The sequence below is a fragment of the Mobula hypostoma genome, chromosome 2 (genome assembly GCF_963921235.1).
Source record: "Mobula hypostoma chromosome 2, sMobHyp1.1, whole genome shotgun sequence".
Taxonomy (NCBI): Eukaryota; Metazoa; Chordata; class Chondrichthyes; order Myliobatiformes; family Myliobatidae; genus Mobula; species Mobula hypostoma.
This window is the reverse complement of record NC_086098.1, coordinates 91,194,932-91,213,244: the sequence shown is the minus strand read 5'-3', so window position 1 is coordinate 91,213,244 and position 18,313 is coordinate 91,194,932. Positions and strand designations below refer to the sequence as shown.

At 43.2% G+C, this 18,313-nt stretch overlaps 1 protein-coding gene across 1 annotated transcript in view; it reads left to right on the top strand.

The window, feature by feature from the left end:
• Positions 1–18,313, top strand: part of LOC134357340 (protein eyes shut homolog) — a 641,949-nt gene that overhangs the window by 483,621 nt on the left and 140,015 nt on the right. The window contains exons 13-14 of the mRNA XM_063068783.1: positions 9,153–9,346; positions 15,133–15,224. Of these exons, the coding sequence (XP_062924853.1) occupies positions 9,153–9,346; positions 15,133–15,224 (286 nt within the window). The remainder of the gene's footprint in view (positions 1–9,152; positions 9,347–15,132; positions 15,225–18,313) is intronic.

Genomic DNA, 18,313 nt, shown 5'->3' with positions numbered 1-18,313 from the left:
TAGAGGCAGGAAACATGTTCCCGATGTTGGGGGAGTCCAGAACCAGAGGCCACAGTTTAAGCATAAGGGGTAAACAATTTAGAACGGAGTTGAGGAAAAACTTTTTCACACAGAGGGCTGTGGTTCTGTGGAATGCTCTGCCTCAGAATGCAGTGGAGGCCAATTCTCTGGATTCTTTCAAAAAAGAGTTAGATAAAACTCTTAAAGAAGATAGCGGAGTGAAGGGATATGGGGAGAAGGCAGGAAAAGGGTACTGATTGTGGATGATCAGCAATGATCACAGTGAATGGTGGTGCTGGCTCGAAGGGCTGAATGGCCTACTCCTGCACGTATTGTCTATTATCCATTGAAGTTTTTGAGTGTATTTGTTGACATGCCAAATCTCTTCAAACTCCTAATGAGGTATATTCGCTGTCTTGCCTTCTTTATAACTACATCAATACATTGGGACCAGGTTAGATCCTCAGAGATCTTGACACCCAGGAACTTGAAATTGCTTACTTTCTCAACTTTTAGATTATGAGAATACTCAGTCCTCATTTATTGTCATTTAGAAATGCATGCATACATTAAGAAATGATACAATTTTCCTCCAGGGTGATCCCTCTTTGAGGATTGGTATGTGTTCATTCATCATACCCTTCCTGAAGTCGACAATCAGCTCTTTCGTCTTACTGACATTGAGTGCTAGGTTGTTGTTGCGACACCATTCCACTAGTTGGCATATCTCACTCCTGTACGCCCTCTCGTCACCACCTGAGATTCTACCAACAATGGTCGTATCATCAGCAAATTTATAGATGGTATTTGAGCTATGCCTAGCCACACAGTCATGTATATATAGAGCGTAGAACGGTGGGCTAAGCACACACACCTGAGGTGCGCCAGTGTTGATAATGAGAGAGGAGAATATGTTATCACCAATCCGCACAGATTCTGGTCTTCCGGTTAGGAAATCGAGGATCCAATTGCAGAGGGAGGTATAGAGGCCAAAGGTTCTGCAACTTCTCAATCAGGATTGTGGGAATGATGGTATTAAATGCTGAGCTATAGTCAATGAACAGCATCCTGACACAGGTGTTTGTGTTGTCCAGGTGGTCTGAAGTTGTGTGATGTGCCATTGAGACAGTGGGCACATTTGATGGTGCTATTACAATAATATTTCAGATAATATTTCTAGGCTGGACAACGTAAGTTGAATGAGTGAGGGAACTGATAACACAGGAGGTGGATAATATTTGGTGTGTTATATACTATATATATGCATTGTTTTAGAGATACAGCAGAGTAACAGACACTTCCAGCCCCAATAGTCATAGTCATACTTTATTGATCCCGGGGGAAATTGGTTTGTGACCAATTAACTGCTGAGGTGTGATAATTAAGTAAGATTCCCAGTGGAACAAAATAAGGAAGGATGATGAGCAGATGAAACCAACTGGGGGAGAACCAGAAGATGCTCTTTCTGGTCTAATGTATCCCAAAGAGTAAAACCAAATGGTGTGACCTGCTGAGGGTGGGGGTGATGGGCAAGTATGGAACAGTTAAAACTAATACTGTATATAAAGAGGGATCAAGCTATGGAATAGAGGGATGACAGATAATATTGATGAAAAATAAAAAATGCCGTTCTTTTGGAAAATAGTAATTTGGGTTATAATATACAAGATGATTTGAGATATGGTACATAGTCCATGGAACATATTTGGGAGAAATGTTTTTCCTTGTCATAGGTGAGTCCTTTGTCATCTAAAGGAAATAGGCAAATTACCACAGTTTGTGAAATACTCCATTAAGAAACCAATAGGAATACACAAGATGGATTAAAATGGAGAATGATCTTTTTATCACTTCCATTGGATTATACAGTCCACCCATGATCTTGTCAGTACATCAAATCTTAGAGCCAATGCAAGTTGCTTTAAAGCTAATTCCATAACCAAAACATTCTGTAGCCCCCTGATAAGCCTCAGGCTCGCTCAACTCACTTTTGTGCAGGGGGAGCAGACTTTGGCTCCGCCAAACTGGGTAATCAAGTTTGCGTGGATGCTGTGTGATGTACCCCACCCCTCCAAATAACAGACAATACACTGTATGTAATTAAACGATTACAGTTTATAGATCTTGCTGGAACTATGTAATTAATAGAGATAAAATATAAAAGGAAAATAAAAGGCGCCAAACTTATCAAAGTTCAACCACTTCATGCACAGCAGTTGGAGCTTAATTAACAGAGTATTCTTTCCACCATTCGATCTCATCTGATCCCCTCGACCCGATGCCTGGGACCAACCACAGTGGTCGACCAGTCGCTCCACACAAGTCTGTCTTCGTCTCTTCGCCGAAGACCCTGGGCCTCAGACTCCCGCTCGGGGTCTGTCCCGCCACCCAGGGTCACAGCAACGCATCTCCTCTCTCTGTCCCCATCGCGTTTTCTGCGCTAAAGCCGCGAAACACAATAGCTTACAGACACACGAGAAAGAATAACATCCATCCCAATTGGTTCGTTCTCTCTCTTATCAATAATATAATCCAAACAAGCAGAGAGATAGAGGGAACTCCTTACATCACAGTTATTATTACAGAAAAGTCATTTTAATTATAACATAACAAAGAAGCCATTTTGTTAGCCTTTGCAGTGATATAAAAGAAGAAACCTCTTACACTTTACCCCCACCAAATAAAGTCATGTCCTCTTGACTTCTAAATAACTTGTCAATCATTCCTGCAGACACAAAAACCCAATCCAGGTACAAACAGTCACATTGCTCCCCAGTAGAGCCTATGCCCTGTTCCACGGGCGCTACATAGGCCAACCTATCTGGGAGTTTCCTAATCCTCCGAGACCTCCGTACCCCCTCACCTAAACCCTTCAGGAACAGGGCCTTTTCCTTTCGGAAGTTCCTCGGTACATTGCTGGGAATGTGCTTCCCCAGAGACCCCAAGCCGTTCCCCCACTGGGCCTCCGCTAAGTTTCCTGACACCTCACTGATCAGCTGAACAACTGAGGAAGGGGCTGATCCCCTTAAATGATCCCCCTGGCACTGCAAGTAATTTAGCTGCCCTCCTAGCCAGAGAAGATACACTGAAAGCTTTTCCCCAATCTCCTGACACAGGTATGGAAAGTCCCCCAAGCGCTACATTTTACTTCCAGTCGAACGAGACACATTTTCCCCCGCTTTCAGATAACTGGCAGCTGTCACTAGAGGGTAATTGAAACTGACAGTTCTAACACCGTCAACAGTCCGCCTACTCAAACTTTCAACCAATCCCTGTCGCTCTCCTTCAACCGAGCACTGCCACTCATCTAACAACTGTGAGATCCGCTCCGCCCCTCTAGGGGTGGACAATATCCCAAAAGCCAGGCGGAGCCTGCCATAGCTGGAACATTTATTTGCAGACACTACCTCCGAATCAGACCAGTCTTTCCTCTCTCTCCTAACAGTATGGACAGCCCATGGTCTGGCCTCACCTGGGGCACCAATAGACACTGGCAGTCTCACCACCAACTCGTCAGCGCTAGTCTGAACTCAAACAAAGACCTCCGGGGTACCAACAGCCACCCCACTGAATCAAATCTGGGACGAAGCCCCCAAATGTAGCCCCGGGTAAGCCTTGGGCTCGCTCAACTTGCTTTTGTCTAGGGGGAGCAGCCTTCGACCCCGCCAAACTGGGTAATCAAGTTTGTGTGGATGCTGTGTGATGTACCCCACACCGCCAAATAACAGTCAGTACACCATATGCGATTAAATGACTACACTTTATAGATCTTGCTGGAACTATGTAAATAATAGAGATAAAATATAAAAGGAAAATAAAAGGCGCCAAACTTATCAAAGTTCAACCACTTGGTGCACAACAGTTGGAGCTCAATCAATGGAGTCTTCTTTCCACCATTCGATCCCCTCCGACCCCCTTGCCCTGCCACCTGGGACCAACCACAGTGGGCAACCAGATGCTTCAACCAAGTCTGTCTTCGTCTCCTCTCCTCGCTGAAGACCCTGCATGTGTATAATGAAAGAATAATCATTTTCTTTAGTTCCTCATGAGAAAATATAAATGATTCATTTCTGATGAAAGGCCTTTCATCTGAAATGCTATTTTGTAAGTGCTGTGATGAAGTGCTTTGAGAGGTTGGTATGAAACATAACAACTCATGCCTGAGAAGCAACTTGAATCCACTCCAATTTGGCTACTATCACAACAGGTCAACAAGAAATACCATTTCATTGGCTCTTCATTCAAACCTGGAATATCTGGACAGCAGAGATGTATAAATCAAGCCACAAACATTAAAACAGCTGGTGAACACAGCAGGCAAGGCAGCATCTCTAGGAAGAGGTACAGTCGACGTTTCGGGCCAAGATCCTTCATCAGGACTAACTGAAAGAAGAGCTAGTAAGAGATTTGAAAGTGGGAGGAGGAGGGGGAGATCCAAAATGATAGGAGAAGACAGGAGGGGGAGGGATGGAATGAAGAGCTGGACAGTTGATTGGCAAAAGGGATATGAGAGGATCATGGGACAGGAGGCCTAGGGAGAAAGAAAGGGGAGGGGGGGGAGCCCAGAGAATGGGCAAGGGGTATAGTGAGAGGGACAGAGGGAGAAAAAGGAGAGAGAGAAAAAGAATGTGTGTATATAAATAAGTAACGGATGGGGTATGAGGGGGAGGTGGGGCATTAGCGGAAGTTTGAGAAGTCAATGTTCATGCCATCAGGTTGGAGGCTACCCAGACGGAATATAAGGTGTTGTTCCTCCAACCTGAGTGTGGCTTCATCTTTACAGTAGATAGGGCCGTGGATAGACATATCAGAATGGGAATGGGATGTGGAATTAAAAGGTGTGGCCGCTGGGAGATCCTGCTATCTCTGGCGGACAGAGCGTAGGTGTTCAGCGAAACGATCTCCCAGTCTGCGTCGGGTCTCGCCAATATATAGAAGGCCACATAGGCAGCACTGGACGCAAGACATCACCCCAGCCGACTCACAGGTGAAGTGTCACCTCACCTGGAAGGACTGTCTGGGACCCTGAATGGTGGTGAGGGAAGAAGGGTAAGGGCATGTGTAGCACTTGTTCTGCTTACAAGGATAAGTGCCTCCTCCTCTTCATGGACACCCCGCTCTGGTCTCCTGCCTGCTCTGGATCTCTTTATTGCTAACTGCCGACAGGACATCAACTGTCTCGACTTTACCGCACCTTGATCCCATTCCAACCTCACTCCTTCCGAACACTCTTCTCTCCACTCCCTCTGCACTAATCCTAACCTTACTATAAAACCTGCCAATAAGGGGGGTGCTGTTGTAGTCTGGCGTACTGACCTCTACCTTGCCGAGGCCCAGCGACAACTCGCGGATACCTCCTCTTATTTACCCCTCGATTGTGACCCCACTAAGGAGCACCCGGCCATTGTCTCCCACACTATCACTGACTTTATCCGCTCAGGGGATCTCCGATCCACTGCTACCAACCTTATAGTTCCCACATGCCACACTTCCCATTTCTACCTCCTACCCAAGATCCACAAACCTGCCTGTCCTGGTAGACCTATTGTCTCAGCTTGCTCCTGCCCCACCGAACTCATTTCTGCATACCTCAACACTGCTTTATCCCACCTTGTTCAATCCCTTCCCACCTATGTTCATGACACTTCTCACGCTCTTAAACTTTTCGATGATTTTAAGTTCCCTGACCCCAACTGCTTTATTTTCACCATGGATGTCCAGTCCCTATATACTTCCATCCCCCATCAGGAAGGTCACAAAGCTCTCCGCTTCTTTTTGGATTCCAGACCTAACCATTTCCCCTCTACCAGCACTCTGCTCCGTCTAGCAGAATTAGTCCTCACTCTTAATAATTTCTCCTTTGGCTCCTCCCCCTTCCTCCAAACTAAAGGTGTAGCTATGGGCACCCGTATGGGTCCTAGCTATGCCTGCCTTTTTGTTGGCTTTGTGCAACCATCTATGTTCCGTGCCTATTCTGGTATCTGTCCCCCACTTTTCCTTCGCTACATCGATGACTGCATTGGTGCTGCTTCCTGCACGCATGCTGAGTTCGTTGACTTTATTAACTTTGCCTCCAACTTTCACCCTGCCCTCAAGTTTACCTGGTCCATTTCCGATACCTCCCACCCCTTTCTAAATCTTTCTGTCTCTCTCTCTGGAGACAGCTTATCTACTGATGTCTACTATAAGCCTACTGACTCCCACAGCTATCTGGACTATTCCTCTTCTCACCCTGTCTCTTGCAAAAATGCCATCCCCTTCTCGCAATTCCTCCGTCTCCGCCGCATCTGCTCTCAGGATGAGACTTTTCATTCCAGGACGAGGGAGATGTCCTCCTTTTTTAAAGAAAGGGGCTTCCCTTCCTCCACTATCAACTCTGCTCTCAAACGCATCTCCCCCATTTCACGTACCTCTGCTCTCACTCCATCCTCCCGCCACCCCACTAGGAATAGGGTTCCTCTTGTCCTCACCTACCACCCCACCAGCCTCCGGGTCCAATATATTATTCTCTGTAACTTCCGCCACCTCCAACGGGATCCCACAACTAAGCACATCTTTCCTCCCCCCTTCTCTCTGCTTTCCACAGGGATTGCTCCCTATGCGACTCCCTTGTCCATTCGTACCCCCTATACCTCCCCACCAATCTCCCTCCTGGCACTTATCCGTGTAAGCGGAACAAGTGCTACACATGCCCTTACACTTCCTCCCTTACCACCATTCAGGGCTCCAGACAGTCTTTCCAGGTGAGACAACACTTCACCTGTGAGTCGGCTGGGGCGATATATTGCGTCCAGTGCTCCAGATATGGCCTTCTATATATTGGCGAGACCCGACAGAGACTGAGAGATCATTTCGCTGAACACCTACACTCTGTCCGCCAGAGAAAGCAGGATCTCCCAGTGGCCACACATTTTAATTCCACATCCCATTCCCATTCTGACATGTCTATCCACAGCCTCCTCTACTGTAAAGATGAAGCCACACTCAGGTTGGAGGAACAACATCTTATATTCCGTCTGGGTAGCCTCCAACCTGATGGCATGAACATTGACTTCTCAAACTTCCGCTAATGCCCCACCTCCCCCTCGTACCCCATCCGTTATTTATTTATACATACACATTCTTTTTCTCTCTCTCCTTTTTCTCCCTCTGTCCCTCTCACTGTACCCCTTGCCCTTCCTCTGGGTTTTTTTTCCCTCTCCCGCTTCTCTTTCTCCCTAGACCTCCTGTTCCATGATCCTCTCATATCCCTCTCGCCAATTAACTGTCCAGCTCTTGGCTCCATCCCTCCCCCTCCCGTCTTCTCCTCCCGTCTTCTCCTATCATGTTGGATCTCCCCCTCCCCCTCCCACCTTCAAATCTATTACTAGCTCTTCTTTCAGTTAGTCCTGACGAGGGGTCTCGGCCTGAAACGTCGACTGTACCTCTTCCTAGAGATGCAGCCTGGCCTGCTGTGTTCACCAGCAACTTTGGTGTGTGTGGCTTGAATTTCCAGCATCTGCAGATTTCCTCGAGTTTGCATGCATAAATCAAGATGCTCTTCATCAACTACAGCTGGCATTCAATACAATCTCCCCTCAATCTGATCAATAAGCTTCAAGAATGTGACCTGAATACCTCCTTCTGCAATTGGATTTTTTTTATTTCCTCACTTGCAGATCCCAATCAATTTGGATTGACAAAAAGATCTACTCCACGATCTCCATCATCACGTGTGCTCCACAAGGCTGTGTGCTTGGTCCCCTGCTCTGCCCACTTTATATTTATGACTGTGAGGCTGTACCATTCCAATGTAATATTTAAATTTGCTGATGACAATACTCACTGGCCGAATCAAAGGTGGTGATGGATTAGCATATAGGAGGGAGATTGAAAACCTGGCTGAGTGGTGCCACAACAACAACCTCTCACTCAATGTTAGCAAGATCAAGGAACTGTTTATTGACTTCAAGAGGAGGAAACCCGAGGTTCATGAGGCAGTCTTCATTGGGGATCAGAGACAAAGACTTTAAATTCCTTTTGTTCTCATTTAAGAGGATCTGTCCTGGGTCCAGCACATTTGTACCATTATGAAGAAAGCATGGCAGTGCCTCTACTTTCTTTGGAGTTTGTGAAGATCTGGCATGTTATCATAAAATTTGACAAACTTCTCTAGATGTATATTGACTGGTTGCATCATTGTCTGGTATGGAAACACCAATATGCTTGAACAGAAAGGTCTATAAATTGTAGTGGATACAGCCCAGTCCATCATGGGTAAAGCCCTCCCCACTATTGAGCACATCTATACAGAGCACAGTTGCAGGGAAGCAAGACCCATCATCAAGGACCCAATCCGTCCAGGCCATGCTTTCTTCTCACTACTGCCATCAGGGATAAGGTACAAAAGTCTCAGGACTCACATCACCAGGTTCAGGAACACTTACCCGTATTACCCCTCAACTACCAGCCTCTTGAATCAGAGGGGATTACTTCACTCAACTTCACCCACTCCTTCACTGAACTGTTCCTACTTTGTTTGGTAACTCCGGAAATTAATCAAAAGATAAACATGGGAGAGCTGGGGATAACTCGTGTCTAATTTCATTTATACTTTAGCAAGATGCCCACATATGATGTGGTGCCATAATGATGTATGCCATTCATGTATTTTTACATATAACTGTAATAAATTATTTAAATAACAAAGAACGCTTAATCAAACAATATATTTACATATTACTCAAATATTACTGAAATATTAAATACACAACAGTTCCCACAACCTATGGGCTGACTTTATGGACTTATCATCTCAATATTTATTGCTTACTTATTTAATAGTATTATTATTTCCATTTGTATTTGCAGTTTATTGTCTTTTGCACAGTGGTTGTTTGTCATATTGGGTGTGGTCTTTTATTGATTCTATTGTGTTTCTAGTATTTGCTGTGAATGCCCACAAAAAAATTGAATCTCAGCGTTGTATGTGATGACATATATGTACTTCATTCATAAATTTACTTTGAAGTTTCTCTCCATACATGCTGCCTGGCTAACTCACTATTTCCACCATTTTCTAATTTTATTTCAGATTTCTAGCATCTGCAGCTTGCTTCTTGACCTCTCATAATTTGTCTCTGATTACCTTTTTCCTCTCTCGCCCTCCACAGATTCCTATTTCGGTTCTGCTCAATATTATGGGAATTCACACTTGGAATTTTTAGGTTTCCATTTGCTCCCTCAAAACAACATCTCAGTTCGATTCCAGACCTACAGCTCCTATGGAACACTTATCTACACAGAAAACCAGCAAGCAACTGATGTCTTCTTCTTCAAGCTCTTTATTGAACAAGGCTTCTTGCAGGTACAGTCTAAAGTGACTCCAACTGTGATGAATGCTTATTCTTAATGGCACATCTTTCATCTTTCATCCTGCCTTAAATAGCTTATGAGGCACCTGACTGCATTTAATTTTATTTGGTGCATACTCATGGAAGCTTTGGCATTGTCTAGTATCAGTTCTCAAAGGATCCTTCAGATTTTGTAGTATAACTGGTCTTGGGTGTTATAACTTAGTTAAATTATTTTAAGCTGGTGGCTCATAATCATATTACTTTTAATTTTTGCATGAACCTCTGTTCTTGGTCTTGGAGGTATTTAGATTTAGGTTATGAGAACACTCAGTCCTCTTTTATTGTCATTTAGAAATGCATACATGCATTAAGAAATGATACAATGTTTCTCCGGAGTGATATCACAGAAAACAGGACAAACCAAAGATTAACACTGACAGAACCACATAATTATAACATATAGTTACAGCAGTGCAAAACAATACCATAATTTGATAAAGAACAGACCATAGGCACAGTAAAAAAAAAGTCTCAAATTCCCGAGTCGATCGACTCCCGAGTCCCTGATAGCAGGTGGCAAAATGGAGAAACTCCCTGCCATAAACCTCCAGGCACCGTCAACTTGCCGTTACCTTGGAAGCAGCCGACGCCAGCCGACCCTGAGTCCATCCGTCTGAAAACTCCGAGCTTCCGAGCAGTCTCTCTGATACAGCCTCCTGAGTGCCATCCTCTGCCGAGCGCCTTCGATCTCTCCCCAGCCGCTGAAACACGCAAAGTCGAGGATTTCGGGGCCTTCAGCTCTGGAGATTCCGGTTACCACAAAGTAGCAGCGGCAGCAAAGCAGGCATTTCAGAAGTTTTCCAGATGTTCGGCTGTGCTCTCACGTTTGTCTCCATCAAATCAGGATTGTGCACGGTCCCCTACTTGATAAATAACAGATATTCATCACCGAAGTGGCCAAGCGCTCTGTGATCGCGCCACCATCTTCTCTCCCCTCCCGGGAGGATCATTTGCATGGATTTTTGAGGAAAGGTGAGGCTTGTTTCTGTAATGTGTTAAAGTTGAAGGGCAGGGTATTGCAATTACAACCTAAATCTATCCCTACTAGTTTTGGTGTTCTCTGCCATGGGGAAGAGACTATAACCATCTTCCTTATCTATCCTTCCCATTCCTTTCCTTCCTTATAATCCTTTCTACATTTCTCTAAGGTTAGTCCTCATTTAACATAGGATGAGCGTTTGATGACTCCAAGTCGGTACTCGTTAAGAGTTTAGAAGAATGAGGGTACCACATTGAAACCTACTGAATATTGAAAGCCCTATATAGAGTGAATGTGAAAGGGATGTTTCATGTAGTGGAGGAGTCATGGACCAGAGACAACAGCCTCTGAATAGAAGGACATCCTTTTAGAACAGAGATTTTGAAAAATGTTTTTTAGGATGGGGTGTCTGTGGAATTCATTACCAGATACGGATTGCAGGCCAAGTCATTGGGTATATTTAAAAAATTTGATGTGTTCTTGATTAATCAGGGTGACAAAAGTCACAGGGAGAAGACTGGAGAATGGGGTTGAGAGGGCTAATAAGTCGGCCCGGATGGAATGGCAGAGCAGATTTGACAGAACAAATGGGCTAAGTCTACTCCAGTGTCTTATGGCATTCTTCTCCGCTCCAAGGAGTAAAAATCAAGTTTGACCAACCCCTTCCTATCACTCAAGTCCTCGAGTCCTGGCAACATCCTCGTAATATTTTTTCCAGTTTAACCATATCTTTCCTATAACAGGATTATGGAAACTGTACACAATACTCCAAGTATGGCCTCACTAAAAATTTGTACAAGTAAAACATTGTGTTCCATCCCCTGACTTGAATGACAGTGTGCTAAATGCTTTTCTCACCTGCTTGTTTACCTGCGATGCTATTTCACAGTTGAAATATACAAGTCACCCTTGACTCATGCTCTGCAGCAAATGAGAAATTAGGCCTTACATTAAGTGTCCAAAAGCCAAGAGACCTCTGCCAATCGGAACCCACTGTGTGACACTTACAAGAACCTGGTCCCACAACAGGAAATGTGTATTATTACTATACTTGGTTCTGGGACTGGATGTTGTTCTGGGTCTGTACTCACTGGAGTTTAGCAGAAGGATGGAGGGGTGGGATTTCATTGAAACCTATGGAATACTGAAAAGCCTAGATATGGTGGACATGGAGAAGAGTACAATAAAAAAAATCAAGATGTAGATTTAAACAAGTAAAACATCCCCAATGAGTTGTAAGATGCTCTGCTCTGTAACTGCTCTGATTGGAGAAGCATCTGGAGAGCACTGAGTTCCACAATTTTCTACAGTTGGAGTAGACAGAATCCACAAGAAAAGAAGCAGACTGCATCCCAAGCCATCCACCCATCCATATCATGCAAAACCTGCCTCACCTGTGGAAAATTCTGCAGATCTCACAAAGGACTCTTCATCTTCATGAGATCCCAATGAACAGGAGTGGATGCAAGGTTTCCTTGACCCTGTGGAACTGTCTAATAAGAGAAAGGGAGCCAATATCCCTTTAAATACTGCGTGAAGTTGGGGATAGAGGGGATTCAGCCTACTAACTCTTAGAATCAGAGATAATATATATGCCCAAATTGGAGGCAACTCAGCCCATTGTGTCTATGCAAATAAGAAAGCCCTATTGGCCAGCACAGTGCCTTAGCCCTGGGCATTGCTGCCTCACAGCTCTCGTGATCCATGTCCAGTCCTGACATCCAGAACTATCCATATACCGTTTCCCAATTCTCCCTGGAACTGTGTAGACTTCCTCTAGGCTCTCTTGCTGTCTCTCATATCCTAAAGGTATTTGGACTGACAAGTTACTCGTAGCAACTGGTGGAATTTGAGAGAGGGCAGGAGAAAGGATTGTTTGGAGGGTGGGTTTGAGGAGAATAAAATGGGATTTATGTTAGACTTGTGTAAATGGTCAATGTGAACTAGGTGGTCATAAGATCCTGCTTCCACGTTGTATCTCTCCATGACTCTCTGATTGTCTAGCACACTCTTCTAATACTGCATGTGGAGCCTTGTTGATCAGGGCACTTCAAGTATGCATGTGCAAGTGTTGTTTCGGCTTCCACTATCCTTGCAGGTAGTGTTATTTGTACGAAACCTTTCCTCATTCTTGCATTATCACTCTACCAATTACTTCTAATATATTCCCCTTAATTTTGTTCTCAGCTCAAAAGTAAATCTTTCCTATTAACTCTGCCAGTAACCTCAAATTTTATTTATCTCATTAAATTTCCCTTCAGCCTCCACTGGAGTAAACAACACCAGCTAATCCAAAGTTACCTCATGGCAATTATTTTTCCAACCCTGGCAATGTGCTCACTTACGTTTCTTTAGTCCTTTCCAGAGCACTCATGTCTCTCCTGTAACATAGTGACCACAATTTTAGACTGTAGTCATGTTGCTGTCTAGCTAGTGTCTACACAATCTCCATGATATTGTATTCTCTGCCTTATTTACATCTAAGGAAAGCATTTCAGTGCTCTTTTTAACACCCTTTCGATCTGATCTGCTGAGTTCAAGAAGATGTGGGCTAACTTCAATATCCCTCCATGTATTTACTGTCATTGTAGTCTTTTGCCTGATAACATGTTATGTGCATTACTTTACCCTTTTCTGGACTGAATTCCATTTCCCCTATTCAGAGCATTCATATCTTCCTGGAGTCTAAGGTTTTCCTCCTTACCATCAACCAGTTTTCGTCTGATCTGCAAACTTCTTCATCTAGTCTTTGCATCAAAATGTTAATATATATAAAACAAGGGACAAAAATATTAATCCCACTACTAGCAACCTCTCAGTTCCAAAAGATGTTGTCAAACATTATCGTTGCTTCCTGCTCCTGGGTCAATTTGAAATCTAATTAACGATTCTTGCTTGAATCATTTTGCCTTTGTCCAGTCTGCCCTGTAGGACCATAATCAAAGTCTTATTAAAACCGTGCACCCTACAGCAAATATATTTATCTCATTGATCCCCATGACTGTCTCCAATGCCAACCCCTCCCTACCCTTGTCACCCCCTCAAAAAAGTCAGATAAATTGGCCAAGAATAACCTAGTATTAAATCCCTGGTTATTCTCTGCCTTTTAAGATGAAGCTTTATACTTTCCCTTAGAATAATTTGCTGACCACTGAAGGTAAAGTAACTGGCCTGCCAATCTTATCCTCAAGTTTTAAGCCACAGTCCAATATGAGCAATCCTTAAATTCTGTGCCATCAGCTCTGTAACAAGCATGCTCCTTTAGGAGAGATATGAGGAGGAATTTCTTTAGCTAGACAGATAACAAATCAGCCATGGTGGAACGGGGGAGCAGACTTGATGGGCCAAATGGCTTCTACGTCTGAAGGTCTTATAGCCAGGGAGGATTAAAATATGATGGCCAAAATTTCTGCAATTGCTTCCTTTATTTCTTTTAATAGTCTAGGCTAAAACTCATCTGACTCTGGATATAGGACCCCCTTTATCAAAATGTAAAATTCTTTATTAATTTCTCCATTCTAAAATCTTACGCTATTTAACCAAAGTGCCAGCATTGTTTCTTTTTTTATGTCAGTAATAGCAAGGATGTCTCTTGGGATCTAACCCACCTTCTCTGTTTCCATACAATCCATTAAATCCACTCTTTTCTGAATCTCCTTCTTGAAGGCCTCCTATTTCTCTGACATTGATTTATCTTTAAGCAGCTGTTTCCACTTTCTCTAAATCAGTTCTCAGTGCATCAGGTCTGGTCTTACTACCTCTGCAGGACCTTTGCTCCCGTTCAACCTTTGTTCTTTCTTGCAGCAATCCTAGTTCTGGTATATTACCACACTCTGTCTATCCCCCTATCCAGTTTCATCCCCCCCACCACCCGCCCCAGTCCAGAATTACTAGATCCTCCTTCAGCTATGTGATATTAATTCAGGGTGTGCAACACTTACCTCAACACTGAACTGATTCCACAATCTGAAGACTCACTTTCAAGGACTCTACAACACATGTTCGCAGTATTATTTATTCACTTTATTATTAGTATTAGTAGCAGTAGTTGTTTTTGTTTTTCTTTGCTCATTGGTTGCTTGTCACTCTTTGTGTGTAGTTTTTCATTGATTCTATAGTATTTATTTGTTCTGCTGTGAAAGCCTGCAAGAAAATGAATCTCTCAGCAATTTGCGGTGGCATATATGTACTTTGACAATAAATTTACTTTGAACTTTGAACTTCGAACTCAAAATGGCAAGACAGTTGTCAAATTGAAATTAAACATCATTTGACCTTGTAATGTCCTTGAGTTATGTTCTCATCACTGATGTTGGTGTGGCACAATGGCACTGCTGGCAGAGCTGTTAACTCATAGCTCAAGAGACCCTGGTTGGATCCAGACCTTCTACTGCTGCCTGTGTGGTACCTTCACTTTCTCCTTGTCATTGCCTGCGTTTCCCTTGGCTGCTCTGGATCCTACCACATTCCAAAATCATTTGGGATTGGTAGGTTAATTAGCTGCTGTAAATTGAGCCTCCTGCACTGGCGATAATAGAATCTGGAGGAGAAGATGGGGATGTGGGGAATGTCAAAGACAATTTATTATCAAAGTACATACACCATAACACCATATACCTTATATGGTACATATAGTAGTATGTCACCATATACTGTACTACCTTGAGATTTATTTCTTTGCAGACATTTACAGAAAAATAAACAATAGTATTTATGGTGAAGCTGATTCCATAAAGTTAACATTTATTATTTTAACAGTTCCAGTTTGTATGCAGTCCTTCAGGAGAAGTACAGAATGTAAACACTTCAGCAAGAGTCAATGATGGGAGGACTTTCGATATTTTCATCAGGTGAGACGCCTTTTGTCATCATACGCACTGGGAGAATAGAAACGCATTCACATTGATCATAGAACAGTACGCACAGGAACAGGACTTTTGGCCCACAATGTTGTGCCAAACCAGCTAAAAAGCAAATCAAAAACACTCCGACACTAATCCCTCCTACTTATACAATGTCCATATCCATTCATCTTCCTTACGTCCATGTGCCTATCTAAACATCTCTTCAAAGCTTTGAATGTATTTGCCTCTACCACCATACCACGCAGTGCATTCCAGACATCCACCACTCTCTGAGTAAAAAACCTACCCCTCAGATCCCTTTTGACCCTACTTACCCCTCTCACCTTCAATGCATGCCCTCTGGTATGAGACATTTCAACCCTGGGAAATAGATTCTCCCTGTCTATCTACACATCTCATAATCTTATAAACCTCTGTCAGATTTCCCCTCAGTTTCAGCGGCTCCAAAGAAAACAATCCTAGTTTATCCATCCTCTTGTGATAGCACATGCCCTCTAAACCAGGCAGCATCCCAGTAAACCTCATCTGCACTCCCTCCAGAACCTCAACATCCTTCCTATAGTGGGCCTGCCAGAATATTATGCAATAATCCTAATGTGGCCTAACCAGAATTTTATAAAGTTGCAACATAGCCTCCTTACTTTTGAAGTCAGTACCTCAACTAATAAAAGCAAGCATTACATAAGTCTTCTTAACCACCTTATTGACCTTTCAAGGAGCTATGAACTTGGATCCCAAGATCTCTATGCTCAGCAACACTGTTAAGGAACTTGCTCTTAATAATGTACTGTCTCCTTGCATTTGCCCTACCGAGGGGCAGCATCTCACATTTATCAGGGTTAAATTTCATCTGCCATTTCTCAGCCCATATCTGCAATTGGACTATATCATGATGTATTTTTTCCATTCTTCTACAACTCCACCAATCTTGGTACTAACATAATGTTCATATAATCCATTATATTTTCATCCAGGTTATTTATATACATCATAAGTAGCAGAGGTCCCAGCACAGATCCCTGCAGAACACCACGAATTACAGACCTCCATCATGAATAAGCCCCTTCAACTATTACCCTCTGTCTTCTCTGTGCAAGCCACTTCTGAATCCAAACAGCCAATTCACCACAGATCCATGCATATTAACCTTCTGGATTAGCTTCCCATGAGGGTCTTTGTCAAACAGATTTCTAAAATCCATGTAGACTATATCCACTGCCCTACCCTCATCAATCCCTCTTGTCACCCTGCTGAAAAAATCTCAGTCAAGTTAGTAAGACACAACTTTCTCCGCACAAAGCCAAGCTGGCTGTCCCTAATTAGGCCATGGGCTTCCAAATGCTCATATATCCTATCCCTAAGAATTATCTCCAGCAATTTCCGTACAACTGATGTGAGACTCACAAATCTACAGTTCCTAGGATTTTCTCTCATTCCCTTCTCAAATAGAGTTACAACATTAGCTACTCACCCGTCCTCAGAACTTCGCCTGTGCCTAGAGAGGACATGAAGATACTGGCCAAGGCCCCAGCAATCTCATCTCTTGTCTCCATTAATAACCTGGGGTAAATCCCATCACACCATGAGGACATATTTCTTAATACTCATTAGGAGGCCCAACACTTCCTCCTCCTTGACCTCTGAATGCTGTAACATATGTATAGACTGCAGTGCACTGATCTCCTGGTCCCTTATATCCTTTTCCTTGGTAAATACTGAATCAAAGTACTCATTAAGTACCTCACTCACATTCTCTGCATTCAAGCAAATGTTCCCCCCTTTCTCCTTGAGTAGTCCCACCCACTCCCTAGTTATCCTCTTGCTCTTGATGTATGTATAGAATGCCTTGGGATTCACAATAATCGTACTTACATAGGTCTTTTCATGGCCCCTCCTGGCTCTCCCAATTACCTTCTTTAGTTCTTTTCTGGCTTCTTTATAGTCCTCATGTGCTTTATTTGATCCTAAATTCTGAATCTTTACATACTTCTCCTTTTTCTTCTGGACTAAATTCATCACCACTCTGAACATCCGAGGTTCTTTTATTTTTCCATCCCCATCATTCCGTCTAAAAGAAACATACCTTTCCCGTACACTGTGCAATAGATCTTTGTCCGATGTGGACATGCCAGAGAAAAGGTGTTCCCAATTAACACTTCTTAGTTCCTGCCTAATGCTTTCGTAGTTTGTCCTACTCTAATTTAAAACTCTCCCACAAAGACCATACCTGTCCTTATCTATAGCTATCCTGAAAGGTAAGGAGCTGTGGTCACTGTTCTCTAACTGCTCATCCACTGAACAGCTCATTGCCCAACAGAAGGTCCAGTGCCACCCCTCCTCTAATTGGACCATCCACATATTGATTTTAGAAACCCTCCTGGATACAGTTAACAAATTCTGCCCCCTCTAAATCCCTTGTACAAAGGTCCCAGGTTATATTAGGGAAGCTGAAATCTCCCTTGACAACAACCCTATTATTTTTACCCATTTCTTTAATCTGATTACATATCTGTTCACAGAAGCTATTAAGTGCTGCCCTGTTACTGGATTTTTGATATCACTGAGCATTCAATTCTGTTACTTGCTGCCCTGATTCAGGAACAAAAGCAGATACTCAAAATCAGTGACTTTCCCCAAGCGGAAGGGCTGATCAACAATTCACTCCCCACCAGCTCTATTTTATCATTTCCTGTCAGAGTCACCTTATGCACAGATATTCCTTTTCCAAGCATCACCTTATGCATATGCAATCCCGCTATGTATATAACCTATCTTATATATTTATATTTTTTGTGTTTTTATTATTGCATTCTTTATCTTAGTGTGCTTTTCAAATGCTACATTTGATCCGGAGTAACAATTATTTTGTTCCACTTTACATTTGTGTATTGGAAATGACATTAAACAGCCTTGAATCTTGAATCCTGAAGAGTTTCCTGCGTAAATTTTCTGTGGAAAATCCTGCAAAGTGGACTGAAGGTTCAGGGGAACAATGTGACAAATTTCAGTTGTAACCTGCTTCAACTCCTCCATGTGCTAAAAATGGGAGCAGGTTCCAAACATTGAAGCTAGTT